A 27,994-nucleotide genomic window follows, 5' to 3' on the forward strand; every position below is an offset into this window, starting at 1 on the left:
GACTAATTTAATTGCATACTTTATGTCCAAATTATTCTTGCCCCAGCGGCTACATTGTATGGAGAGGACAAACACTTTTCATGTCATGATTTTGGACACCGAGAATGGAAGCAGGGATTTTGGACGGTACGCTCCATTACAGGTTGCAAATCATAATTATGAATGAATAAGAAAGACGAGGCAGCCAGTAGCCGTCTATCATCTATGAACATTCCCAACTGAAACACACTGAAAGCACCACGCCACCACCCAAAAACACATTTACTACACCATGAAAATTTGCATAAGTTGTTTTATTCATAGTTGTTGTTCTTTTTATATTTCTTTTTTAATTGTTTTGTCTTTTGTTGAAGTGGACATCCCATAAAGTCAAGCCTGAAGCCCTTAGCTGAGTTGTTTGCACATCACCCTCTGAACTGAAAAGAAAGGGTAAGAGGAGGAGTGGAGTGGGGTTTTCCTCCTTCTCTTTCTCTCGCTCTCTCTTTATCTCACTTACAGTATCCCAGCTCAACCTTTATTTTCATTTGTTTGAACAAAGAGTGTACCTTACAGTATATTTACACATCATACTGACTGACTGTTTAACAATTTCCACTTAGGTAATGCGAGGAAGATTGAACTTTCGTGGTTTACTTTTCTGTTTTCATATTTTTCTAGAGTCTTGTTCTCCTTTGATCCTCTTTCTCCTCAAGCTAACTTTGTTTTCCTTGTCATCATCACCACTATCATCTTCATCACCATCACCACCATCATCATCATCATCTTTTTCATCATCATCATCGTCATCATAACATCATAATCACTGTTATTATATTCATATAACTCTTTTCAATAGATTCCTCTCTGACAACTGTACAATCGTACACAGTGTTTGACTTTTATATATATTTTTGGGAATATATTATTTAAACCTAAGAAAAGAGGAACGTAATCCAAAAGAAAATATATTAGTATCCCAAAGTAACAAAATCATGCATGTTTTAATGTATTTGTCCATAAAAACAAAACAAAACAAAAAAATGAACGTAATGGATGGGAACTGGTTTATTTACAAACTGATCTTGGCACTGGTTTTGTTGTCTCTTGCTGGAAACTGGAATGATCTTAAAGAATACTTTTGACTCTACCGAGCGCAACACTCCTGGTATTTTAAGTCAGTGACCTGCTATAAAAGGCAGGTTTGAGTGACATATTCTTTTTTTAAAGCACAAAAAAAGATAAAAGAAAGTGGGGAACAGAACAACATTAGAGAGTCGACCAGAGGGAAAAACAGAAAAAGTGTGTAGAAAACATATTTCACTTCAGCTTTAGACTGTGGCAGTTTCCTCTTTTAGGCAGAAACCCTGTGACATCATGTCTACTGACATTTTTTTTTTTTCCCAGAAATACAGGCTCTTTCTACATTTCATCAGGTGCGATCACTGATTACCATTGTTAGGGTGAAAATCCAAAAAGAGAACATTGATTCTGTCAAAATTCATCTTGTAAAGCAGCATTAACTGACTCAGGCAAATAAAATAAAGGAGACTAAAGTAACCGAAAGCCACCAGCGCAGACCTACTACTCAGTCCCAGGTCTGGCAGGCAGGGAGGGGTAGCTGTCTAAAATTTCCAGTGTTGCCTTGTCAAACAAGTGCTTGACTGTTGATCCAAAGATCTTGTGTGTGAACAAACATAAGGTTGTGTTGTGTGTCAGTGTGTGTGTGTGTGTGTGTGTTTGGGTGTCTCTGCATACTCATATTCAGTGCAAACACATTGGGTAAAAATCCCATCTTGACCATGGCCCATCATCTCTGTTGTTTCAACTGAAACAGTTTAATCTACAGAATCGTCTCTCCCTGACCTGTCTTACTACCTCACTTCCTTTGCAGTTGTCTGTTGCACCTCTTCAAAGAGATAAACCGTCAGGCAGACTGACATGCCTTTTGTTTATCCAGCCTGATGGCGGGCCAACTGCTGCCAAGCAGCCCGCTTTACCCACCCCCCACCCCCACCCCGCCCCCACACCCAGCGTCAGGTCCTAGCACAGCCCAATGTACTTGAGATTGTTCTGGATGATCACGTCCGTGACAGCGTCGAACACAAACTGGATGTTGCTGGTGTCAGTGGCACAGGTGAAGTGCGAATAGATCTCCTTGGTCTCCTTGTTGCGGTTGAGGTCCTCAAACTGCCGTTGCACATAGACGGCTGCCTCCTCATAGGTGTTCTGACCTTTGTAGTCAGGGAAGCACACTGTCAGAGGAATGCGTTTGATCTTCTCAGCCAACAGGTCCTTCTTGTTGAGGAAGAGGATGAGCGACGTGTTGGTGAACCAGTTGTTGTTGCAGATGGAGTCAAACAGGCGCAAGCTCTCTGCCATACGGCTCTGTAAGAGAAATTTAAAAAAAAAGAAAGAAAATCAGACCATGAGGAAACGATTTCACCGGTAAGAAAAATGTAGCATTAACAACAACCCAAATCAGTCCAGTTGCATCCAGTTGCATCCCTATCAGCCCTCATTAACACAAGCAGAATCATATGATTTGGCAAAACCTAAGAGAGAAAATTAGACCATGTAAAGTCATGGCAAGATTTGAGGATGAAAATGAAGACAAGATAAAAGGAGGTCTAAAGTTATCCAGCACGTGTTGTAGATATCCACTTGACTGGCCAAAGGTACGGCTTCTGTTATGTCAACAGAGACTTGAGACTCAGACAGATGAACACCTGCTTTTTGAACTCAAATTCTCCTCTGAAACAACAGATTACTTTTTTTACCACCACTCACGCTCTCCAAGTCCAAAACCGTGAATTGATCGGTCAAGGTAGATGTCAGTCACAATCACTGCCTTAAGACTGCAGTGATTGTTTTATATGAAAATGTGAATCAAGTGGAGACAGGGACAGGGACAAAGACTGGTGACAGACAGGCTGTTTACACTGAGGACACACTGGTCTGACCTTATACAGTTTGTTGTAACAGAATCACTCAGCCACTGGGACTTCTAAAAGCTTACAGAAGGACAATAAGAACAACACTGACTTCTTCCTCTTGGCGACTCCCTCTGTGCTTTTAGAGTTCATTCAAATCCTTAAAATCGAATTTATTCTTTATGTTTTTTTCTTGTGCACCATTACTGCTCTGGCGCTATGGTTTCTTCCACAGCCTTTAACCCCATTAATAAATGTCTAAACTCTTCCAGACATTGTTGCATTATCATTTCTAACTGTTAGGACCACATTAGGTGCCACATTTTTTTCCTCCAAAGTTAAGTTGAAATCTAAGATCCATTTCACAACTTCATGATGGAAATCACTAATGTCTGTCATGTGAGACAAATAAGTCAGTTATAAGATACAGGAAGGGGAAAACTCAGACTTGTGACTGGTATCTGCGTTAAACCACAACGTTGACACTCAGCCATAATTAAAATGTTATTATGTTTTCGGTCTGACCCATTATCGTGAATGTGATGCTTCAGGAACGTCTGGAGGGAATTTCATTACATCAGATTTTGGTGGTCAAAGGTCAAGGTCATTGTGACCTACAAAACGTTTTCACTCAGGAACTCAGGAATTCTAATTCTGACACAATTTCATACTAATGTCTAATAGGACAAAATGATGAAGTGATGAGATTTTATATCCAAAAGGTCAAAGGTCGACTTCACTGTGACATCATAATGTTTTGCAAAAAAGGTATTCATGCAATTATTCAACTCCATAACTCAGGAACAGTAACAGCAACTCACAGTGAGATGGTAATTTTTATGATTGATGTTGTTTTTATGATTATTTCATCATTTTGCTTTTACATTTGATTCCACTATAAGGCAGAATTTAACAAATATTATTTCCAATAGATTTTTTCATTAATTTTCTAAAAATTGGCTGAATTTTCTTATTTGATTTGCAGAATGGTAAAATATGCTTGTTTTGGTGCTGAGGAAAAAGTCTGTATGTGTTTGTGTATGTTTGTGTGTGTGTGCATGTGCGTGCTTCCATATACTACTTTGTGCTCATGTGACATTGAATGTATAAGAGAAAAGAGAAAGAAAAATGAAGAAAGTTGATCTGTTCATGGCAGCTGCTGGCATGTGGCGACTGGCCAGTAGCTTGTGACTGGGAGGTTGTCAGATGGAAGACTGCTGTTTAAAAGGTTACGGAAACAACATGATGCTCTGAGCAAATCACAAGATCTGCAGAGCATGAAAAAAAAAAGATGCTGAGGCAAATAGCTAAGGATTAGACAATCATAGTGCAGATTCAAAGTAAACCCTGATTATTCAGTGGTGTAAGTGCACTTTTTTGGATAATGATGAAAAGGCTACAGTTATGAGAAACCAAAGTTGTAGGTAACCCTCACACACAGCCCCAAAATTGCTTTGACAGCATCGAATGTAGGTTAAAAAAAACATCACCATTGCCAGCTTTCCAAAAACACAATGAACTTAAATTGAGGTCTGTTGAACCACAAGTATTGTAAACTATGAACTGGATACTTCATACATTTGTTCCAAAAATTTTTTTTCTTATTATAAAATGAGCAAATTGTTTAAACTAAAATGAGAGACCAGAGGAAGCAGGACATAAATTGAGGTTTTGTTAAAAACAAATTGCGTAAGAGTGCATTTGCAAAATCTGTTCAACCCCAGTTCTGCACCGACTGGTTAACACTGCTCTTCCTTTATCCATATGTCTTTCTTTTTGCTCCCGCTCTCTCACATGTTGTTACCAGATGAGATTGAAACATAAGCTTTCCTTTCTGTAGAGGAATGTGTCCCCAGGGACTGAGGTTGGTCCCTAAACATTGCACACTGCACAAAGTCATGTCAGACTGTTTGACCTCACTCCTTTTCTTTTCCGGGTGTCAAAACAAGAGCCAAACTGCTCTGGGAACTCTAGTGTCTTCACCTGGCCCCTTCAGTGCTTGTACAATGAGAGGTTCTTAATGGGGAGCAGGAGGATGGGGGAGAACGGCACCCAGGGGCACTAAAGCATGCAGACCCCCTTCCTTCACTTCAAACACCCACTGATACGCAGACGTGTGCGCGCACACACACACACACACACACACACACACACACACACACACACACACACACACACACACACACACACACATAGCCACACACACTGCTTTCCCCCTCACCTCCTCCTGTCAGAGTACTCCAGAGGCGCAGGCCTTAATTAAGCTTAAGTATTAATGAGGAAGTTCATCCCAGTGTCATTGCTTTGTTTCCCATAAATAAAAGTCACCTAAGTGTGCAGCCATCCCATCCTAATTCATTAAGGTTCATTTTAAATGTCACAGCCTTACAAGGACGGGTGCTTTGCACTTATCTACCGAGATGACTTTTTTCTGTCACCATGTTTTTACTGCTGCACCTGAGAGTTACATTATTCAGGCTGCTCCCTTTCTGTTTCCCCTCTCTGTTTAATTACTAAAAATCTCTGTCACTGTGGGCAGTGACACTGCTGGGTTCAGACGCAAAACAAACATAAACACATCACATTTGTACATAACATTATGTTGTGGATAATGTCCAGCTGCCTGTAGCCCTTTGAAGCTGTGTCATCATTTGTTTGTATTGCATAAGAGTCCGAGTATGATGTCGATGATACGATATCAGAGTCTGTCCAGTATAAGCCAGACACAAAATGATGACAAATATTAGGGTTGCTGTACTATTAGGGATAAAGGGAGAATAGTATGGGGGAGATAACTTAATTCTACATGACACCTGAATAGCTGTAGTAGTAACCTTCGTACTTGAGGTCATCATAGAGCATTTCAATAACTTTTTAGATAAAATTTATCTGGAAAGCAAACAATAAGCTGTTTCTTTCTACATTGCTGTTGCCTTTTAGAAATGCAATACCCAGATAATACAGGGTAAGCATTGAAACCTGTGAGTAAGCATTGTCTTATGGGGGGAAAAAAGCATGACATGATCTTTTCATTGTCTTTGAGCAATGCCATTCCATTTCCCGGAAAGCTCTTTTTCAACCATTGTGTCATATGGAGCAAATCAATTGCATGACAGTGATGCCTTTGATAAAGCATTAGCCGGTTAAGAAGCTGTGGCAGAGTGTAGAGGGATATTGCTGAATACATTTTGAGACACAGGTCTGACACTTGCCTGTGCATTTGTGAATAATTGTTGGTGTGATTTAAGAGTCTCAGGGAAACTGTCCTTTTACATTCAGATCAGTTCATGTGTCGTCTTTGCAGTGGTGTGAAAGGAAAAGCACACGCGACAAACTTTGACATGAAAACATGTCATGTCTTCTTTCATGTGACACATTTGAAAGTTTAATAAAAAATAATAATTGAAACAATAGAAATAGAGCTGACACTGCAATCAGTGTCTATCTTGATGTTTGGCTAACACAAGCTTAAACAACCACTCATATCTAGGCTTTTCATTTTCACCACACACACACGCACACACACACACACACACACACACACACACACAGACAGAATTCATTGCAGTGCTCAGCCTCAGCTATTGCATATAAACCTGCTCTACACTTTTATAATAACGCACTCACAAACACACAGGCACACAATAGATGCATGCACATATACACCTTATATCCATTCTCTCCAGTGCTGCTGTTTGTTGTACACCCCCCCCCCCCCCCCCCCCTCATCCTCCCTTCCCTAGTCACAGCTCACTGTCAACAGCACAGGATTAGGAGCATTTGACTGGCCTGTTGCTAAGCAACAGTAACCATGGCAACCGATTCATTATGAAGACAGGGATGGGACAGGGAAAATGCATCAGGGAATGGGTAAATGTTGTACTGTAATTATTATGGTGTATTTTCAGTCTTGTGTGAGCTTGGTGCATTGAAACTCAACCGTCGTCGCTCTGGATGGCAGAAGTTTGTTTTCTGCTTGTGTGACATTGTAGAAAGCTTTGAAGGTTAAGATCACTAAGACGATCACAAAAAGCTATCATTATAGAAATGGCACCTTTCCCTCTAATGAGGACGCTCAAAGCAACTGAAACAGTTTTTATACATATGCAGACTGTTTTTTGGAGTTACTGATCAGTGATCATCATAACTAGGTGTACACAAAAAAACTGATGACAGCGGTAAAAATAACTGAATTCTTCAACAAACGGTTTTGCTACTTTTGGCCATGCCATTTAACTTCCATAATCAGTTGTGTTGTGTTGTGTTGTTTTCCGTTAGATAAGACAATTCGTGGAGCCTCTATTCAAACACGCTTATCAACAAGGCATTATGCCACAAGATTTGCCGTACTTGCAACTAAGGCTAAGAAAAAGATGAGTCAGAGGTGCACTTGAACAGAAATTGATGAGTCACCTGTGACTGTGACTTTGTCGCACTAAAGGATTGTTTCATTTCAAAGATTTATTTCACATCCACTGATTAACTGTTTTTCATGCCTGTGGTTATAAAGAATACTTTGTGCTTATTGGCCGAATTGTGGTTGTTCTAAGATGAAGAAGGTCATAGGTTTCTTTGTTCATATTGTGTTGACATGGATACAGGAAGGTCAATGTTTTCATTGAGTCAAAGAGTAAATACTGCTGATGCTGGAGGGAAATTAGCTCCACTGCTTAGGCAGTTGATTAAAGTAACAGCTTGTCTTATCAATACATGAATTGTAATTATAACACTTTGCTAATTTCATTGCAAAAGACCCATTAATTAGTTATCAATATATACATGGGAGGTTTAAACCAATGCATGTGCACTACTTTTCCTTTGCACTGGTCATGTCTTCACAGTGCCAGCTGTTAGTTGAGTTCAGGTTAGGTTCTTTTGTTTTTGTTGAGTGTTAACCCAAAATTATCTTCCAAATGTTATGAAAGGATGTAGCTATATATGTGTGTGTGTGTAAAAATGTATCGAGTCATCTCTTGTTTGTACAAGCAGATTAAATAGCTGGAAAAACAATTTCTCAGAAATATCTACACATTTCCTGTGCGATCAATCTGCCTCATGATCTGTTGTTTGTCAGAAGCTCTTTAGCTGTTGTTGATGTCAGTATCTGCTTTCTGATCTGAAATATATTCACTTGTTACCTTGTCTTTGCTTGGGATGTTGCCTGCTATTAGAAAAACTATAAGTGTGTTTGAAGCATGTTTAATACCCAGCAGACTGCTTGACCATTTTGACATGGTCATACTGCAGGTTTCTGTAAATATTTTGCAGATATATTTAAGTATTTTATTTGCAGGTATTGTGTAATGGTTTGTTTATTGTAAAGGGGTGACATTTGCCTCTTTATTTTCTAATCTCTATATTTATGTATTTTTCTTTAATTTTTTCTTCTACGGTATCTTGTCAGTATATTTCTCTCTGTATGTGAATCAGGGTCAGCTTAATGACCCAGTCCTTTGACCATCTTCAGTCGAGGAGGACCTATGCGGCATGCCATGTAAAATAGATATCCAGTACACAGACACAAACACTCCTCTCTTTCTCGCACTGCAGATGTATTGAGCATGTAGAGGCTAGACTATGTGTTAGGTAACAGCTGTTCAGCAGTGTTGTGTCAGCTGACACTGGTTATGGAAGCAGGCAGTTCCAAGATGCAGGAATTCACTTAGGAGCCTTCTCTACATGTTGAAGTACCAACAGCGACAATACAGTACCTGCACTCAGTGCGGTAACATTTAGATTAGGTGTAAAGTCTATATGACATTTAGAATCAATGCTGCAATCATCACAATTGAGGGTGTGGCCAGATGTCCTCTATGGCCTCCATTTGTATGCTAGTACAGCATTCCTTTCATGAATCTGCATTGGGCTTTAGTATAAATGTTCAGCCTATATTATATCACAAATGACAGAAAAATCAATTCAGAGTTTATGTTTCTGTGTAAGTACTTTGTCACTGACTGGTTCAAATCTACAAATTTCAGCATTATTGTGGTGTGAATGCATCAAACTAAATACATCCCCAATGCATTGTGTAATATTCAGTTTAAAATATGTGTGAGTAAATTATCTCTGTAGGTCATACTTTAACAAGCCCTGATACACTTATGCACATTTCTGCCATATGTATGTTCTATTTAAACAATGTATGTATGTATACTTGTGATAAAATTTGAACAAGAAAATAAGGACATCTATTATAAGATCACCTACCAGTTAATGATGTAAGCCTGCTAGTTAGACTTTTGGCTTCACTTTTCAATTCCCCACTAAATGTTAATTTCTCCTACTCTCTGGATTTGATAATAATTTAACCAACCACATTTGTTTTACTGTCCTGAAAGTCCTGAATATCGGATTTTACTTTATGTGCTATTGCCATCAGTATTGTGTTTAATCTGTATTCATTGATTTTTGCATAATATTTCACATTTGGTATTTTCAAACCAATTTGTTGAAACCAAAAGATTTGAGCTCATTATTAATGATACGGTAGCAAATAATATTTGATCATGTTAAGGATGTTAGCATCCACAAATGTAGAACATTTCAAACAATGTGCAGTGAAAAGCGACCATGCAAAAGTTCTTTATCTGAAGGACATTGTTGGTGTTCAGCTTTGCTGCTGAGTGCTGTTTTTGGTCTCTCAGTATAGTTGCAATAGCTTGAATATGACTAACATCCTAGCCACATGCATGCAGGAAAACGGTTAGGAAATGCCCGATCATCACTATATTAATTTGTGGTATTCTATCTGTTACATGCTCTCATCAATAATTTTGACAAGAACAACTATTGGATGTGGTTCAGTGGTTAGTGCTGTCGCCTCACAGCAAGACAGTTGGACGACAGACTGACAACTTTTTCAGCATGTACCCCACTTATAACTAATTACATGCTGGGATAAGCCCTAACTTCTCACCCTGAATAGATTAAGTGGTTTCTAAAATGCATGAATAATCATTTAAGGAGTTTTTCTTTCATCCTCACACCAGAAAGGTGTATGACTGCATGTGAATAGCACCAATCTTGTAATGACGGATAACACTATGCATGTGTGCTCATCACACTCCAGCAGTGGCAACAACACACAGGCAATAATAAAAAACTTCAAAATCTAAAAATGTACAAAATGTACCAGGTGGACTGAGAGCTGATGCAGTTAATAAGAAAACCATAACTGGTTATTTGTGAAAGGGTTTCACTTGAATCAGATAAGGCAAAATGTCAGTCTGGATACTAAACATCTTTGCTTCATGTGATAAACCACATAAATCTGTAAAAACAGGCAATGATTCAACCACAAACCAACCATAGATCAGCTAAATCAGCTAATCAGAATTAGCTAATGTCCACGTTCGGTAGGCTTTGCAACAGGACGGCTGCTCCAGTTTCAGGATGTCTTCTTTTGTGGCGCCTATGATCCCTGGCTTTCTTCTTCCTCTCCTATCTTGGAATAATAAAAGTTGTTTTTTTTCGAGTACCTGTGAACTCCCATTGCTACACAGTGCCTTCACAATCTGCTAATTCTCACAGGTACAGCCTCACACTTTATTCTGTGAACTCAATTAACACCATACTGCATTTTTCTCCTCAGACTTTATTTTTAACCTATAAAACTAATTGATTTCATGTTCCAACCTTGCACAATGTACACCCTGTTTTATCCGGGTAACCCATGAATTATCAGGCCAGTTCAGTTACAGAGATGACAAAGTTTCCTGTGTACTCAAGCTATTTCTAGTCAAGACTGTATAAAGACATCAAGGTGAACCTGGATACTGGAACGTCTTCAGGGAAAAAAAATGTAATCATGCCCGTGAAGAAAGAGAAAATAGTTGACCCCTCATAGATGACCTTGTCAGAAAAAGGTAAAATAGTATCTATTGTTGACCTTCCGTTATCAGAAAAAGCAGTTATACAAGCAATAACTACCCAACTATTCCAAAACACTCAGATAAGAACATGGATATGCTGTGGATAGGAAATTGTTCAAATTCCACAACCGTGAAAAGGAATTAAGAAACACTGGCCACTGTCTTCAGTCAGACAGATTTAAAATGATTTTAATTGTAAATGCATTTCACCAGTTTCTACTAAATCAGTCCTCATACCCCCAGCCAAAGGACTTTGGATAAAGACCATAAAATTTGGCTTTCCTAATTGTTTATTTAATCAAAACTGAATGAACTGTACAGGATCATTTAGGACCAGTGGATAAAGTGGTCATGTTTTCCCTGTTAGGTTATTAGGGAAAGGGAAAGTAGCCTCAGCAATTTTGTCGTAAAAACACTTGCCTACAATAGTAATAAATGATGAAAACAAGAATATGTTGGATATTTGGTAGGGTAGCTGCTCAGCAATGAATACAATTAAATTCCAGTCATCAGTCCATAGTGAGTACCAAAAAAATGTTTTTTCTGGCTTTCTGTGGCCAACCTCCAAATCAGGTCTCTCCACAGAAAAGATCATTCATGCAACTTCATATCCCCCAAATTTTGGTAAACAATTTATTTTTTGCATAGACTTAAAGCTTTACAAAGCTGTATCCGATACCTGTTCAACTCAAAGTCCATTTAGTAGAGTGAACTTTAACACTCATGCATGTTTGTTTACCTACTTAAAATGATAAGCTGTTCAGCAGTTTGGTTGTTTCAGACTCCTTCAGTGAGCTAAAGACTCTGCATTTGCTCTCACCAAGTTGTCTCCATTAGACAGTTGGGTGTCAGTGTGTTGAGCAAGATGCTATCATTTACCCTATAAGGTTTAAAAGAGACTAAAGTAAGCTTAATTCAGCGTAATTCAATGTTCAAACTCTTCTAGGTATTGTTTTAATTGAGTAATAATCAAGCAACACAGTTTGCAAAGATGATTTTGAAAATACCCCGTATTAACCTCAGACAGTCCCTTTTTTCAAAAAATGCTGTCACAAAGAAAAGATAAAAGCAGAAAAAATGTAGTCCCTGTATCAGTGTAGCCAAAGCACGGTTGTTGTATTGTAGATGGGGATGTACAGAGAGGAAATGACACAGCAGAACAGGCTTGTGTTCCCTTTGCTTCTCAGAGCTGTTAAACCATTTGCTAAAATATTACTTGTTTGGCATTGATATCAAAAATCATTGCAGTAAATCAGATAAGTATTATCTGTCTCACACAAGAGATGTATTTGTGTCATTTAAATTATGTAATCCTGTGGTGAGAAATGAATGTTCCACCTCTTCTCACGAATGGTGTAAAAACTTAACATGAGAGAATATTTGTATAATTTGTGCTAAATGGATTGTGAGGGGTTTGTCTCTCCTCAAACGACTGTTAGTGTGAGTGGCTGCTACATGCAAGTGTGTTTTTGTGTATACATAAGTTCATATGCATACATCTACTGGGAGTGGAAATGTGGGCCCTTTTAAATCAGATTTTTCTTACCGTCTGGTTGTCCTCGTAGAGTTTGAGGTCATAGCCACTTAGCTCGACACAGAAAATGATTGCAGTCACGCCCTCAAAACAGTGGATCCACTTCTTTCTCTCTGAACGCTGTCCACCCACATCTACCATCTTGAAGGTGAGCTCCTTGAAGGTGAACTTGTTCTCCACAATGCCGGTGGTCATGTCGCGGGATCGGAGGATGTCCTCGACAGTAGGGATGTACTCAGGTGCGGAGATGCGGTCCAGGTCATTCAGGTAGTAGGCAGTGTTGTCCTCTAAGTGGTACTCATTGGATCGTTGAAAGCACTCCTGGACCCCTGAGTCAGCCCACAGACGTTTCATGACCCCCAGCAGCTCTGGAGTGATCTCCCCTTTGCTCTCAGCCGGCCCTGTGAGGGCAAAGAGCTGCACGGCATCGTAGGCGCGATCAGGATTGTGAAAGTCGATCTTGAGGGTGGTGAGGGCCCGGATGATTCGGGTGAGAGAGTCGATGGCATTGTACAGAATGAGGGGCTTGTACTCCTTGCATGCCTCCAGGTTGAAGCCTCCACTGTGGATGATCTTCATCTGTTTGACGATGGTGCTCTTGCCCGAGTTGCTGGTGCCCAGCAACAGTAGTTTGATCTCACGCCGCTGCCGTTGACTCTCTGAGCGCAAGTGGCGGTCGATTCGCCGCGAGCGCCGCGCGGCTTCCTTCTCCTCCGAACTCTGACGGCATCCCATGGTCCTCCACCACGTGGTAAGCACAAAGGAACTCGTGCTGCTGCTTAATGTGAAAGCAAATTATAACGAAGCGGTGACTAAAAGGGAGCTTATGGAAGAGTTGGAGAGGGTTTTCACTAAAGGTAGGAGGTTGCTGGGGAAGAGGCAGACGAAACTTCACAACGGACCAATTTAACACTAGACAGGAGAGCCACCACACAGAGGAGTGACTCAGGAGTATTTCATTCTTCTTGTTCAGGGGCAGTCTGTGAGTCCTGTGTGGGCAGAACCCAGACTTGTGGGATGCCCACACAGCGCCTGGCACTGAGGTTGGACTGCCTGCTGAAGCCAAGGGAGCTGGGGTTCATAGCAGGGGCTCCCCCTGAGGAAAAGCTCTGGAGGAGGGCTGGGGAATGTTCAGTGTATGTCAGTAGAGAGAGTGTTTGGACTTGATGCATGTGAATTGCAAAACACCCTCACTCTCCTCCCACATGGCTCTTTTGGTGCGTTGCCCTTGTTTGGCTACTGCAACCATCAACTTCAGTTTGATATTTGGCCTGTTTTGCTCGATCCTCCTGATAAAATCTTTTCTGCTTCTTCTGCGGTGTGATATCTCCCGGAGAACTTAAGGCCTCTGAGTCTGCAAACACATAAAACAGAGAAGAGACATGAATAGAAGTTTGAGATCAGATAAGACCAGTTTCATTACTTTGCATCCCATCATTAACCTGTGTTAAAGGAATAGCTCAGATAGCGATAAGAAGATTGATACCACTGTCATGTCTATTTGTGTGTGGAGCTGGAGCTAAGAAATAGTTAGCCTTGCTTAGCATAAAGAGCGGAAGCAGGGGGAAAGAGCCAGTATGGCTCTCTCCAAAATTAAAAAGACACAAAACATTTTTTGTTTGTTTAAACCCTACATAAACAGATATGTAAAAATGAGAATGTTTGGTTTCAGGGGTTTTAGAGGCTTTTAACAAAACCTTTGGAGAAAGCTAGGCTACATGCTTGTCCCTCTCCCTCCAGTCTCTTATGCAAAGTGTGGCTAATCGCCTCTTGGTTTGAGCTCTACGCTTAAAACACAGACATAATAGTGATATCAATCCTCTTATCTCAATCTTGGAAAGAAAACACATTTCTATTACTGAACTATTAAGTTTCATTAAAAAAGCAGAAACAAAAATACTTTACCTTTCTTCAACAAATGGAAATTGATTGTTTGGCGATGAAAGCATAAACAGTCACATGCAGAACCTACTAATGCGTACACTTCCCATTCAACCACTGCCATGCTACCCTTTTTCTGTTTACACTACCTCTTCAGATTTCTGCTCCTAACAGCAGTCACACACCCCATCTTGCTCCATCTGCAGTTCTGTGTTACCATAGACTGAGCCAAAGTAGATCTCAGCTGACCACGCCTATCCATTTAACACCACACACACACACACACACACACACACACACACACACACACACACACACACACACACACACACACACAGACAGAGACTCATTATGTGCACAATCAAGGTCAAACATACGCACAGAAATAGGCGGAGAAAAACAAACTCCACTATTTCAAAGAAAACTGATTTAGGATAAACAAGATAAATGTGTTTCCTTGTGATCAGTAGCATCTCCTGCTATTCAGCTCACTGCCTCTGAATGTCCTCTGTCTGGTCGACATCAGGTGAAATGCTTATTTACTATCACAATGGAAAATAACAGGCTTAAACCAGCAGGTGCCTCTCATTCTTTCATACCGCAGCAAAGCCCCATCTCCTTGCCCAGACATCTGTGTTGTTATCCTTCAGATTCCTTTAGATTCACACTGTGATCAGAAAGAGAATAAGAAATATTCCAGAGAATATTTGGTTTCATTCTGCTCCCGCTTTGATATATCAGCTTTTCAGGAGGCAGCACTTTTACTCCAATAAAACAAATATTGAGTGCTAATCATTTTGGGGACATGAAATCGAATAAAATGCTGTCTTATAGTATGGGATAAATTTAAAGCAAAAACCAATCTGGTGCAGAGAATGCCTGTGGGATTCTGTGATAAATAGATGCACATTGAAACAGGCTGCATGCTATTGGCTGAGTAACGAATGTGAAATCATACTGTGGCCTAGTTTTGTTCTTGAAATTATACTCTGCATAGATAGATGGATAGATAGATGGGGAAAGAGAGGGAGAATTGGAGAGAGCATTTCTCAGAGCTCGGTGAGTGAGTGAGGTCCACTCTTCAAAAGACCGAGAGGACAAACAGAGCAGAACAAAGCCATAACAAAGCATCACAACACAAACAGAGTGGAGAGCATTGTTTCCTGGCTTCAGGCACCTGACTACCCTCTCAAAATGGCATAGCCAGCCAAACCGGTTAATGCACATCACTGATTTCGAGAGCCTACGAAACACATTCAAGCTGCGTATGAAGTTTTTTCAATTTGCTATTCCAGAAATATGCAGCACATGCATTTCTGCACTTTTTGAAGTTATACCACTTTAGATAATCGCTAAATAGGAAGTTCATGCTGGAACTGCAAAATCTGTACATATTATTATCACATTAAATTCATATTAATTATATTCTCCATGCTCTTATGAAGTATAGACGAAAACGTGGTCCATTGCGTACCCTAATAACTAGTGCATAACTCAGCGGAATAAAATGCAATGAACTTTACAAAAATCAACAAAATTAATTTCAAAAGAGCCTACAGGATGAAAACATGCAAAAATTACATAGACTAATTTAAATTTGCAATAGCCCTGAATGTGAGCAACAACAAATAGCATAGTATGTAAAGTCCAACAAAATACCATCTGTATGGCAGGATTTCACATGATGCCTTCAGTGTCACCATCTTGTCTTTCTCACTTTTATCTATCCTCATATACGTCAAACCGTCTTCCAAAAAAGTGGACACCTGTGCCATCGCGCAGTCGGCTCCGATACCAAGAAGAGACGTGTCACTTTAAGAGTAAGTGAATGCAGGCAGAGCCATGGGGGCCACGGAGAGAGGCCAACATCTCCATGTATCATGAGGGCTGAGGTAATGTGATAGCCCAAGATGAGGCCGAGCCTGGTCAGTCTCCTGCCTTTTCCTTCACAGCCTCTGCTGCATGCGGCCTCCATCACTCTCCAAGGTGCTTACCACCTATTATTAATTTACCATGCTGCAAATAATTACAATCATGCCCTTTATTAGAGAGGAGTATATGTAGTCACACTGTGTCTCTGTTGTATAACATTCTCTAATTTCCCTGTTGAGGTTGTTGAGCCCACAAAAACGCTATTAAAATTAGGGTCAATCACATTAGATTGAGTGGTGATTTTAATCTATCCGAGGGTGAATGTTATTGCTCAGACACAAAATTAGTTTTTTGTATATTTTAGAGTGTTACAGTATGTCTACAGATGATAAATCACACAAATGAAGTACCTGTGTGTTTAGATATTGTGTGGATTTTTTTCTAAATTTCTAGCCACTTAACAACTGAGGAGATAAAGTGTGAAACTGATTGGGAAGTCAAAAACATAACTTTTAAAAAGAGGAAATGAAACCTCAGTTGGCTTTTACACAGTTATCACCGAACTTAGTGTTTCAGGTCTGTACAGCCATTGTAAAGCATATATAAACCATTCAGTGCTCACTGTACTCATAGCAGCTACTTTGAAGAGCTATGTTTAATCCATGTGTTGATGTGGAATGAATCTCATTGTGCTACTGGAAACACGTGATTTGAATCAAATTAAATTAAACCACCTATGTTGACAAAAGAATGGGGGCAAATGCAGATGATGCTCTGGCACAGTTGAATTTGTAATGATGAGCTTTACCAATGTAGGAAAATCCTGCTTGTGCTCAGGTGTGTCGGAGATGAGGAAGAACAAATGCGGAAAGTGTTATTTTTATGAATGGAAAGCAAAAGTGTGCAATTTTCAAAGAAGGGTGAAAGGCACAGGTGTGCTTTTAGTCACCTTGTGATGGTTTATGAATGAGGTGTGCAGGTGTGTTTGTCAGCGCTATGGTCAGCAGGCTTGCATTTCAAGAGGTATCGAATGAGGCGCTCCGGGGAGAATAAACCTGGCGTTACACAGGCGGCAGGAAGAACACTGCACCTCACAACATCTGCCAGTCAGTCATAAATAAGTGTTGTCTTCAACAGTGGACGAGCAAGCAATCATGTTTCCCATTTATAAACCACCAGCACCCATTTATATCAAAACTAACTTAAGCCAAAAAAATAGCCCATTCATCACAGATAAGCAGGCCAAGGACTTTTGAGCAGCAACCTGGAGACTGTCACCTGTTTTGGGAAAGTGAGTGGAAAACATTGCTCATTAAGATTTTACCATGAGACGCATGTATGGCCGATTTAACTGTGACTATTCAGACCAATATGGTACTAGGGAAACGTGACTCTTTGATGACTGCACTGTAATTCATATCCATAGAACCAGTGGGTTGACAGGCCCATTGAACTCTGTGTGTCACAATCATTCATGCATCTGGGCCGGAGGAAAGGCTGCAGGGACGGGGACCTGCCTACATGGGCCATCATCCGTCCTATTGGACGACAGAAAGTTTGTTTCAACAGCCCTGTAATAAACATATTATTATAAATACTAACAGAAAGTGCAATGTTATCTCTGTCATACTGATAGATGTTGGCGGTACCTGAAGTAGCATTCCTCCCCTCAGCAAACTAACATACAGTACATGCACACAGAGAATATAACAGTTCACATGCCTTATGATCAGCTGCACAATGCTTATGCTTTCTTCTACCACAGGCTGCTGTTTCAGTGGCTGGAAGGTTACTTCCTGATTCTGACTAGCTTTCCCCTGGCTGCCTGACAAAAAGAGGTTACTGAAAGACTTAGGGCTGTCTGGTCAGTGTCCATATACAGTGTCAGAGTCTTACTGGAATCTAGCAGAGTGATTTTGACAATAATATCTGAAACCCCAGGAGTGAAACAGTAGCTAATCCCCAGATCTGTACTAAGTCCTGCTATTGTGTCAAGATTAAGCAGTTAGAGTGAAACTGTGATCAAACCTCTGGGCTGTCTTATAGATTTATGAGCTCTGTGGTGGCTGTCAAAACCAAGCCATATGTAATTTTTTCACTTCTGTATTAACAGTGTTTGTTTTCACAATTGTATGAAAGCTTTTAATGCTTTGGATGAAATACAAACTGTGCTGTGATAAACAAAGAGGTGTATAGACATCAACAGATAAAAATATGCTGAAATGAAAAAGGAAAAAAAAACAAAAAAACACAGCGTGTAAGACTCCTGGGACAGAGAGTCGGCCAGCCGAGCAGAGAAGGGCTCTAAGCGAGACTGCTGGAGAGACGTTATTAATTTATGTGATGCCACACAGGCAGTGAATAAGCAATGCATTAGTGAGAAAATCTGAGGTGATCAATAGGCGCGCTGTCCTCAGCTACTGTTGTCTTCAACAGTTTGTACTGCCACCACAAGGTCACAGATAAGACTATTTGGTTCAGACAGAAGTCAGAAAATGCATTTGACCAGCAGTTGATGATCTAGTTTAAAGGAAAAAAAGAGGAATACATGGAAAGCTGTAATTCTCAAATGAAGGCATATATAACAGAAAATCTGGTAAACGGATGTTCGGGCCGACTAATCCTCTTTCACATAGACATAATTGTTGGCATTTTTTCCACCCAGGGCAGTGATTTGAAATGTGCCAGAGAGGAACAGGCGGACTGTTGATTTACATCATGATCAAATAAAATAAAATGCACTGAAGTGGATCTGCGCATATGAATGAGGCTGTTGACCCTATAAGGGGAGGTCAGCTTTGTGCAGATCATTTGGAGCTGTGTTGATGATAATAGGCTACAGTGGAGCATTGGCAAATTTCCATGGATGTTAGCATTTCTTTGAAAGGGCTGAGAAATTCAAACTGTGGTAATGACATTGTTGACAGTCGAAATACATGCTATGAGAATCTGATCTGCCACTGTAAGAACTGTAAACAGAAGAACAGCACTCCTTTTGAAAGAGCAGTGTGCCAGTGCCACCTACACAAAAAAAATCACTAAATAATTGCTGTGAGGGGGTAAAACAGTTTATATGATATATACAGTACATTGTCGGTGCTTGGTTGGTCATTGACAAAGTAATCTTAGTCTTGAGGCTGTAATCACTGGAGGTTTTTAAATATTTAATCAGGAGCAGACATGTTCTAGCAGCCCCTGCCTTTTCAATAGAGCGCTGTAAAGGTAAATATTCCCATAAGTTCCAGTTTTTAATTTGCACATTTTGAAAGAAATCAGAGTACAAAAGTATTCTTCATTACTTTGTGAACAAATCAAATTAATATTGGATTCACATACATAATAGCTTGCTTAAACTGAAACAATTTATTTTTCCAGATAAACAGGATGTCAATATAATTAGATTAAATTCTTCACAAAAAACAATGAGCCATCTTTCATAAAGGGGGGCTCAGGTGGGGTCAGTTAACATCAAGCAAAAACAAAAAGTACAACCTTTCATGGGTTAATATAAAAGGACAAGCCTTTTATTAGGAAGAAATATTTGATTTTATCTTTATTTTAAAGAAAAATTCAATTTTGGATTGAAGACATAAGGTTTCAATCTTTGCAGTACTATGCTAAACACAACATCTTTGTGGTTGATGGGTTACACATGACTCAAATCAAGTATTTAAAGCTCAAACTCACTTTTAGCTACTTCTGGCTTGAGATGTCCGGAGTATTTTTGAGTGAGCGAGACACCCATGAAAGAAATAGGTCGGAAAAATACTGGATAATAATACTGTTTTTTGTGGACATTACATGATTACACATTTCACATTGTCCTTATGCTTAAATCTATGATATGTTTAGTTTGTATTATAGGTTTTAATAACTTATTAATAGAAATGCCATATTTAAAATTTCTGATATTCTCTTAGACTACAGTATATGTACATCTGAGGACATTATATTAGCAACGCAACAAAGTGCCGCTTCAAATTTGACCATAGAGTTGAATCAACACTCCTCTTACAACTTGACAAAGGAAGGATTGATTGCAGGGTTATTGTATTGGATTGCACTAAGTATAAGTAAACCTTATAAGCTGATGACTCACTGTATTTTGATTGGTTGTCAGCAGATTGTTATGAAGATTGTAAATAGAAGGAAAATTAATTTGAGGGGAAATATTATATGAACCCTGCTGAAAAATACTCAAATACTCATAAAATGTGCTGTGTCAACTTGAAATGCCTATGTAATATTTCAACCTGGGTGTAGCAGCTTCTTGAACGGCTGCAGCTACGATCCAGAATAAACAGGACATAAAAAAAGAACAAAACAAAAAATAATATGTTATATTGAAGTGTTAGGTGGGATCTTTAAATCTAAAATAAGAAAATGATATTGAAATGGGCCAAGTGAAAAAAGCAAATGTAAGCAAATGACAGCATAACTGACAAATTAGCTAGGAGCAATACAAACTGTTACATAACCCAATCTAATAAGAGACTTCGCTATTTAATCATACTCTCTTATTTGTGTGCTCTCGTTTATCCTATCTGCGTTCTGTTTAGGCCTACTGCCTCAGAGTAGAGCTGAGAGGAATCTTAAATCAGTTTTGCTACAGCCACTGGAAAGTAGAACTGGAGATGTTACCGGTCTGGCACAGTTTCCAGGAATTCTTACATCGAGCAGCGAATACTGTACATGATAGGAGTTTCTGATAAGATGGAGCTTGCTACTTTCAGCAATTATACTCTTAATCTGAAAATCCTTTCACCACCCTGAACAGGGAACCGTAAATACATTTTTTTTAAAAGGGGGGGTTATTGAACTGCTTCCAATATCCCTGATGTTTTTTTCCACATCATATCATCATATTTACTGCATGATGCTCACTAAGAACGACTGGGTAATGATTAGAAAACAAAGCAAGCAAAGATAGATGTTTTGTTCCAGTTTAGGAGGCCAGATACAGAAACTGAGAGTGACTTGAATTGACAGTCGTCTCTTCACTGCAATCAGTATTGAGCCGTATGTAAAGTGAAGCAGTACATGCAAGGCAGAAATCCAGCCCCGCAAATCAGATTATGATTACAAGAGAGATTTTCGATTTGCCAAAGCACAAAAGGAAGATTTAAATTATAGGTGTGTGATGTGAAGGGCTATACACTGAGTGGTTTTTGTGTGTAATTCATACTCTGGATATGCTGTAACTACTGTATAATGTTGTGGAATCTGGGACAAAAAGCAGTCAATTTCATGCTTCTAGCAGCAGAATGATAGATCAATGTCACCCCAATGCCAGTTACTAACACAGATCCTGTAGATAACACTATGTCATGTGACGCTTCTGAAAAGTATGCTGTGTGTGTTGTTGCAAGTAATAACCAAAATGCATGCTTTGTAGTGCATATCTCAGTAGAAAAGAATAAAACCAAGTATTCCAACCTAGAAGGCCTGCTTCTGTGTGATGAGTCAGAGCTTTGTGGTCGCGCCAGCCTGCATCAGAATCATATGAGATATAGGTCGCAGGCAGAGTGATCTGCTGCACCATTCAACAGTTTGCATTGCTTTATGCAAGATCAACCACATGATCCTAAAAGAGCTGCGTAGAAATGTGGGAGAAGCCTTAATTTTCCTCTAATAAACCAGTCCATATTCCAACATGAAATTCAGTCTCCTCGTATCTGATCTGTTCCTGGGAATAGATTCAACTATAGAGCAGAAATTGAACCAGCATCGGCCTTGTCATTCAGGTCGGAAAAGGATAGCTAGTTAAACACATCTATGCAGTGAGGACACATTTAAATGGGCTGTCAGAGAGTCTCAAGAATGAGCCTGTCAGCAACCGTGTCTCTGGGATTTCTCTACAAGAAGACTCCTGGGGGGGAGGCGTCTGAGAGCCTCTAATGGCAGATAGCACCTTTGCCTCAAAATTAAATGCCAGCTGACATTGTATCTAATGGATTACCCAGGATGCCTGTCACAATTTATAATGTCATTATGGACTTAAACAATCAGAGGGTTGTTTGCACTTAGAAAATGGCTGTGAAACTCCTAAACCCAGTTGTTAATGCATAAATACTTAAACCTGTATCAGCCAATACTTTTGATATGAATTACTGTGTGTACTGTAAAATGGCCACTTGTAGTTTTGAAATCACAGAGAATTATCAGCCTTCTCTTCAGCTCTACAGCACTTTTTAGTGAAATGTTAATAATTTTGGTTCTTCAGCCTCTACATTTACTGTATGGTTGAGGCTCAGCTGCTCCTATTGCCGCTCGCAGACAGCAACTAAATCCAATAAAAACTGTTAAACCAAATTTTCTGTCATTCCCCTTCTACAAGTTCTTCATGTAATACAATGTTCAAACCTAGCTATCCCTGTCTCTTAATTTAACTCTCACAATTGTTTGTTCAACATTTTGTGTTTTCACTTCCTAGCATGCCGTCCTGAATGCGGACTTCAGAGACAGATGCCTGTATACTGCGCACATGTGAGGACACTACTCATTCATTATAGAAAACAATGATGGGCAGTGTTCTCCTTTCTACTCCCCCCAAAACAGTGGGCTGTTTAGAGGGTGGAGTTGGGGTGGGTGGGGGGAGTTGAAGCCTCTGTATGCTAGATGCTTTTTCGTGATAATGCTCTGTTTAACGTTCCTGATCTCGATGGCTGTGTTCCCCCTTCTCCAATCCAGCGGGTCACACTGAGTCACAAGGCCAACCAGCAATGACAATGGCATGTTTGTGCACAAGCTGAGCTATGGGTAGGCTGTGTGATGTGAAGGGATAAGATGGCACAAGGTGGACACTACAGTCTCGTGTGTCTGTGTGTGTGTGTGTGTGTGTTTGTGTGTGTGTGTATGCATGTGTGAGCTGGTGTACATGCAAAACACGTGTGCATCCAGACAAGTTTTTGTGCTTTTAGAGAAAGAATTTCTCTCACTATAATGTATTATGTAGATCAAGATTCTTCAGGTTAGTGCAATAAACATTTTAATCTACATTCAAACAAACTCACTCCAACATAATATTGATTTGGGTCATGACTGACAAGAGAAACACTTCATGCAACTAGAGGAAATTGTGGTTAACGGACACTTTCAGTCTTCTACAACCCACAGACATTATCTGCAGTTATTGATTTGATAACTGGAACAGGAAAAGGAAAATATGTCATACTGCAGCTGATGCAACAATATAACAGCCATTAACCCAACCGATCACCAATATAAACTAAATGCTGTGTGGACAATAATCAGTGGAAATGAATAATAAAGACTAAAGTCTCTGACATATTGCTTAGGAATGGTTGCTCATGCAGAGGCTTAGCAAGATTTACAGCAAATGATGAAATCTTCTACAAAACTAAATCTATTTCTTATTCAAATTATATATAATCTTGTTGTATTGCTAAGACCCCAACATAAAACAGTGGTACCAGTGTTTTACTGTATGTATTCATGATGAATGTGTTGGAAGGGAAGAGATTTTAGAGAAATGAGATATGAGAAAATGTCACCTGTTCAAACAGGGAAAGGCAATTATACTGCATGTTAAACACTGGGAATCAGACCTGACTTCTCTACAAGACCACACTAACACAAACACTATCATATTCTATTATTTATTGTTAAAACACACCACCAACTTCACTCTACTTCCAGGTGTTTTTATGGAAACACAGCGCTGCACACCTTCATCAATACATGCTAACATGTTTTTGGCTGTATCCCATAATGCCTATGTAAGTATCACAGAATGCAATACATACTACATGTAGAGACCAACATCCCTTACCGGTGGGTAGTAGGCCATAGCACTCCCTCAACTACCCTCCCCCCACCACCGCCACCACCACCACCACCATCATCCTCCCTCTCCACCACCTCCTTGTTGTCATATGACCGCTGTTATGTGTGTGCAGTGGAACACAAAGTTGCTCTGTTAGTCCCCTCTGCTCTGCCCTCTCAGATTTGAGTGCTGGAAGTAAGGCCCTCTCACTCATGGGCCTTAGGCAAACAGACAGGCCCCTGTATGTGACTACCAGCAAAGATTAGAAAGGAGGGCAAAGAGAAAGATAGGGATGAATTGAGCTGATGTTGTTTTATGTAACACCCAAAGATAACTTAATCCGTACTCATTCACAGAGCCCCGCCCTAAGATTTTGTTCGATTCAGCTGACAGCCGTCCTCGCTGACGCTTCTGAGTTAACTGTTGTTAAGTAATTTATTAGTCCTCTCTGCATCAGCGCCTGTCTAGAACAAATGGCTGCCAAAAACTGTCTTACAGCCGTTTGTGTGGAGATGACACTTTGTCCCAGTACCTGGCAAGGATTAAAGACCCAAAACAAACACAAGTGCTGAGCCAGCTGAATCAGAGCAATGCCCTGTCTTAACAGACACAGTGACAAAGCAGCTGATGGACTTTAGGGTGACATATTTCCTCTGTGGCTTTATAGGATATTTTATTGCAGCTGCACAATGTTAAAGATAAATTTTCATGTTAAGAATTAGGTGATAATGCTGCTTATTTATTTCCCAGAAATAAATGACATCTTCGATCAGTCATTTTATTAAGTAGGCGGCCGAGAGAACAAGGCTACACTACAGTGGCCTCCTCCTGCAAGAGCTGTTACCTCAACAGCCACTGTCACTTTAAAACCAAGTCTGTCCCTGCTGTCCCCTGCCATTATGTCACCCAGTAGAGTGGATGTAGCAAGTAACAAAAGAGGTGGAAGGAGGTCAACTCAGCATAGGTTTTGTCACACTATTGCTCTGGTTTTTATATGCATAAATGTTACTTGAATGAGAGCACACTGCATACTACCAAACATTAGCTGTTGGAAGAGGGTTTATGTGATGCCTGTTTCACTGATTTAAGGTTGGGTTTGTGCATTTGGCTTCACAAAACCACTTGATCAAAATCAAAGCAATCTTATGTGTATGTTCAAACGCTCTCTACAAGGGTACGATGACATTTCTTCAGTGTGTGCGCATGTAGATGTTTGTGTGTGAAACTTAGTGAAGGCCCCTTATGTAAGCATGTGATTAACCTTTATATTTCACTCTGGAACCTCATCGTCCATCATTTTAAAGCCAAGGTCATCAGTGACCTCTGACATTTTTGGACCTATTGCAGAGGAAAACTGAAAATTTTACAGTTTAAATGAAAAGATGAATCAGATGTAAGTGCAGCTTGCGGGGATGAATTAGAGCTTCTGTCACTGTGGATGTGACCTTACTTTGTCTTCTAATGGTTATCCAGCAGTGACTGAGACTGTGGTATAGTTGCCACTGAGAGGAGAACAGAATCACAACTAGACAAAAACCATCAAAGACACTCTGAATTGTGGGTGCAAAACACAGATGGTCTTGTCTGCAAAATGTTGTTTGCATGCAAATTTAGTGTTGTGTGTCTGATGCTGGCTGTGATAATATAGGCCACAGTTGGTTTTTCTTCCAGTAACTGAGATTATATAATGAAACCAATATTACATTGACTGTACTAACACCAATACATTTAGGTTTATCAGTTTAGAGTGTAATACATGTATCAATCAAATGAATTAATATCTATGTATTTTTCGGGAAGGAAAAATACGTAGATATTAATTCATTTGATTGATATGACAGTGGTCATTTTATGATATGAAACTGATCAGAAAGAAATAAAACATGATATACTGTATGTGTGTAAAGTAGTGCAAAAGCTGTTTTATCTTAATTCCAAAATGTAAAGCAATTTCTTGAGTAGGAAGAGCACATTCAACATGAAGCTACCCACAAAGGCTTATCCCATTCTGTCAGCTAAATATTCCTTTGAGTTTCTCACTAACGCCAATGGAGCGACATTACAGAGGGTTCAACAGAAGTACCAATCTAATATTCCTGATATTTTTTGGTATCAGTGGGTGCTCAAGAGATAAAGGCAAGGAGGAATTCATCCACCATCTTTGCCTTGATTCACAGATGTCTGAGGGTCTCGGTGTGAGCAGCTGCCGGTGGAACTACCACAGACACATCCAGCATTCTTTCTGTGTCACATGCTCAGAAAATCGCTGTCTTTCCACCACCGTGAAATTATCACGGTCTTTCCCCCCTCTCTTTCATCCAATCTGTTCCAAATCTTCTCTTTCCTTCTTCTTCTCTTTTGCTCTCTGCTGCATCAACCTCCGCCCCTCTGCCCCATCTGCCTCCCTACTGTTAAACCCCCCAGCCCCTCGACCCCTCCCTGCACTGGTTCTCTCGCTCTCTCTCTCAAGCATGTAACACAAACACACATACAGTACACACAAATACACATGCTCTCCTGATGCTACACAACCCATCCCAACCCCCACTGAGAAAAAAAATTGACAACGCTCTGTTAAAAATATGAAAGATTGTTGAGGCAGAAAATGTCACAATTCATCCTTTTGCCTGCTGAGTAATGACCACACTCTGCTCTCTCCCTCTTCTCCCCTCTCACTGTTAAGACATACATTCATAAACAGACACAAACAGCTGGACACAAACAAGCCAAACAAACCCCAGCTCCAGATGATTAATCAATGTCGATGTAAATTTCCTCCTGTAGAGCAGCAGACAGCAAAGCTCCACTGGCAAATCCCACAACGTTCCTGTGCCGCTGTCGGGCCACAATTTGCCCGCTTATCCCAGTGCCTGCAGAGCCAGGCTCTGTGGGATTTGTACACCTCCCACTGCACATTCACATTCAGTGTCTCGTAAAGCCAGTTGTAAGTACTGAACACCTGATCGTGTGTGATGGTGGTTTTACGCTCTCATTTCCCCTCTTTCTATTTCATAGATTATGGACAGAGCAAAGAGATGTTCATGCAAACACACACACACACACGCACACACACACACGCACACACACACACACACACACACACACACACACACACACACACATCTTTGATGCATCCGCTACTTGTCCTACATATACTAATTACATGGACTAAGCACTGCATTCACATAAAAGCATTCTATAAGAATCAAGGATGCTCTGGGGAGATGATGAGTCAAATTGCAAGCAAAAGATAGCAGCGTCCGTTGGCACAGAGCTAGCAGGGTGGAGGAGGGGACTGGACAGGCTGCCTGCCTGCCTTGGTGCCATCTCTGAACATCACCTTCCTCATTTTATCAGGAAAACACTCTCGCCTGCCACAGGATCGCTATAATGAACCAGCATCTCACTCCTCCTGTGTGTCCAAAGCAGGCCAGCCTTGCAGTGATTACAGAAAAAAAAAAGAAAAAGCTGTGTGAGAGTAGTCAGGCTTACCGTGTTCACAAGCCAGCATCCATTTACAAAGGATACTGCAGACAAGCCCTTGCAGGGAGAGAAAGGCTGTGTGCAGTCCACCTTTAGTCCTGCTGCTTCATCTTCATATCTTCCTCATATTCAGAGTCACACACACACACATACACACACATGTACATCTCTCTCTCTCTCTCTCTCTTTCAGCGCCCCTCTTTCTCTGTCTTATTAAAGTCTGTGTTCTATATCCTCTCTTGTTTGCTCCAAGGCAGTTGAGACACTGCAGCGATGGGGGTGGAGGGCGTGTATATATGTGTGCGTGTGTTTGAGTGTGTCAGAGACAGAGAGGCAGAGAGAGGGAGTGCAGGACAGAGATGGAGGGAGGAGTCAGCAGGGATAGAGAGCGAAGGGGGAAATGGTCAGGATTAAATCATGAGAGTAACAGAGAGAGGGAGAGAGAGAGAGAGAGAGAGAGAAAGCAGGCTTTGATGGGGTAGCTACATCATCCAGCGTATCTTTATTTCATACTATAATGATAAAATATACATTGGCCATTAAGGAACCTGAGCCCTGCTGGCTAGAATGGAGCTGATACAGTGAGTAGATGTGTTTCTTGAGGAATTATATGCTTGTTGACAGGCCAGCAGCAGGATTGGTTGTGATTTCATTG

General features: G+C 40.3%; 1 protein-coding gene and 1 long non-coding RNA gene across 3 annotated transcripts in view; one reads left to right on the forward strand and one right to left on the reverse strand.

The window, feature by feature from the left end:
* LOC130186283 (uncharacterized) overlaps positions 1-27,994 on the forward strand; it is a 41,221-nt gene that overhangs the window by 9,231 nt on the left and 3,996 nt on the right. The gene's annotated exons all lie outside the window — the stretch shown is intronic.
* gnaz (guanine nucleotide binding protein (G protein), alpha z polypeptide) lies at positions 275-27,653 on the reverse strand. 2 transcript variants are annotated; one of them, XM_056403252.1, is made up of 3 exons: positions 27,349-27,653; positions 12,330-13,671; positions 275-2,364 (listed from the first exon to the last, which is right to left on the reverse strand). In XM_056403252.1, exons 2-3 carry the CDS (start codon positions 13,050-13,052, stop codon positions 2,020-2,022), a joined length of 1,068 nt encoding a protein of 355 aa, XP_056259227.1. In that variant the 5' UTR covers positions 13,053-13,671; positions 27,349-27,653; the 3' UTR covers positions 275-2,019. The 2 variants fall into 2 exon arrangements, with proteins under 2 accessions (XP_056259227.1, XP_056259228.1); XM_056403253.1 differs by lacking the exon at positions 27,349-27,653 and adding an exon at positions 14,223-14,397.

Source organism: Seriola aureovittata, chromosome 18 (assembly GCF_021018895.1).
Source record: "Seriola aureovittata isolate HTS-2021-v1 ecotype China chromosome 18, ASM2101889v1, whole genome shotgun sequence".
Taxonomy (NCBI): domain Eukaryota; kingdom Metazoa; phylum Chordata; class Actinopteri; order Carangiformes; family Carangidae; genus Seriola; species Seriola aureovittata.

Excerpts from the sequence above, each read along its gene's own strand:
- gnaz (XM_056403252.1), bottom strand. The coding sequence starts at position 13,052 with ATGGGATGCCGTCAGAGTTCGGAGGAGAAGGAAGCCGCGCGGCGCTCG. Across the intron at positions 2,365-12,329 it reads TCTACGAGGACAACCAGACG|AGCCGTATGGCAGAGAGCTT; the intron begins GTAAGAAAAATC and ends TTTCTCTTACAG.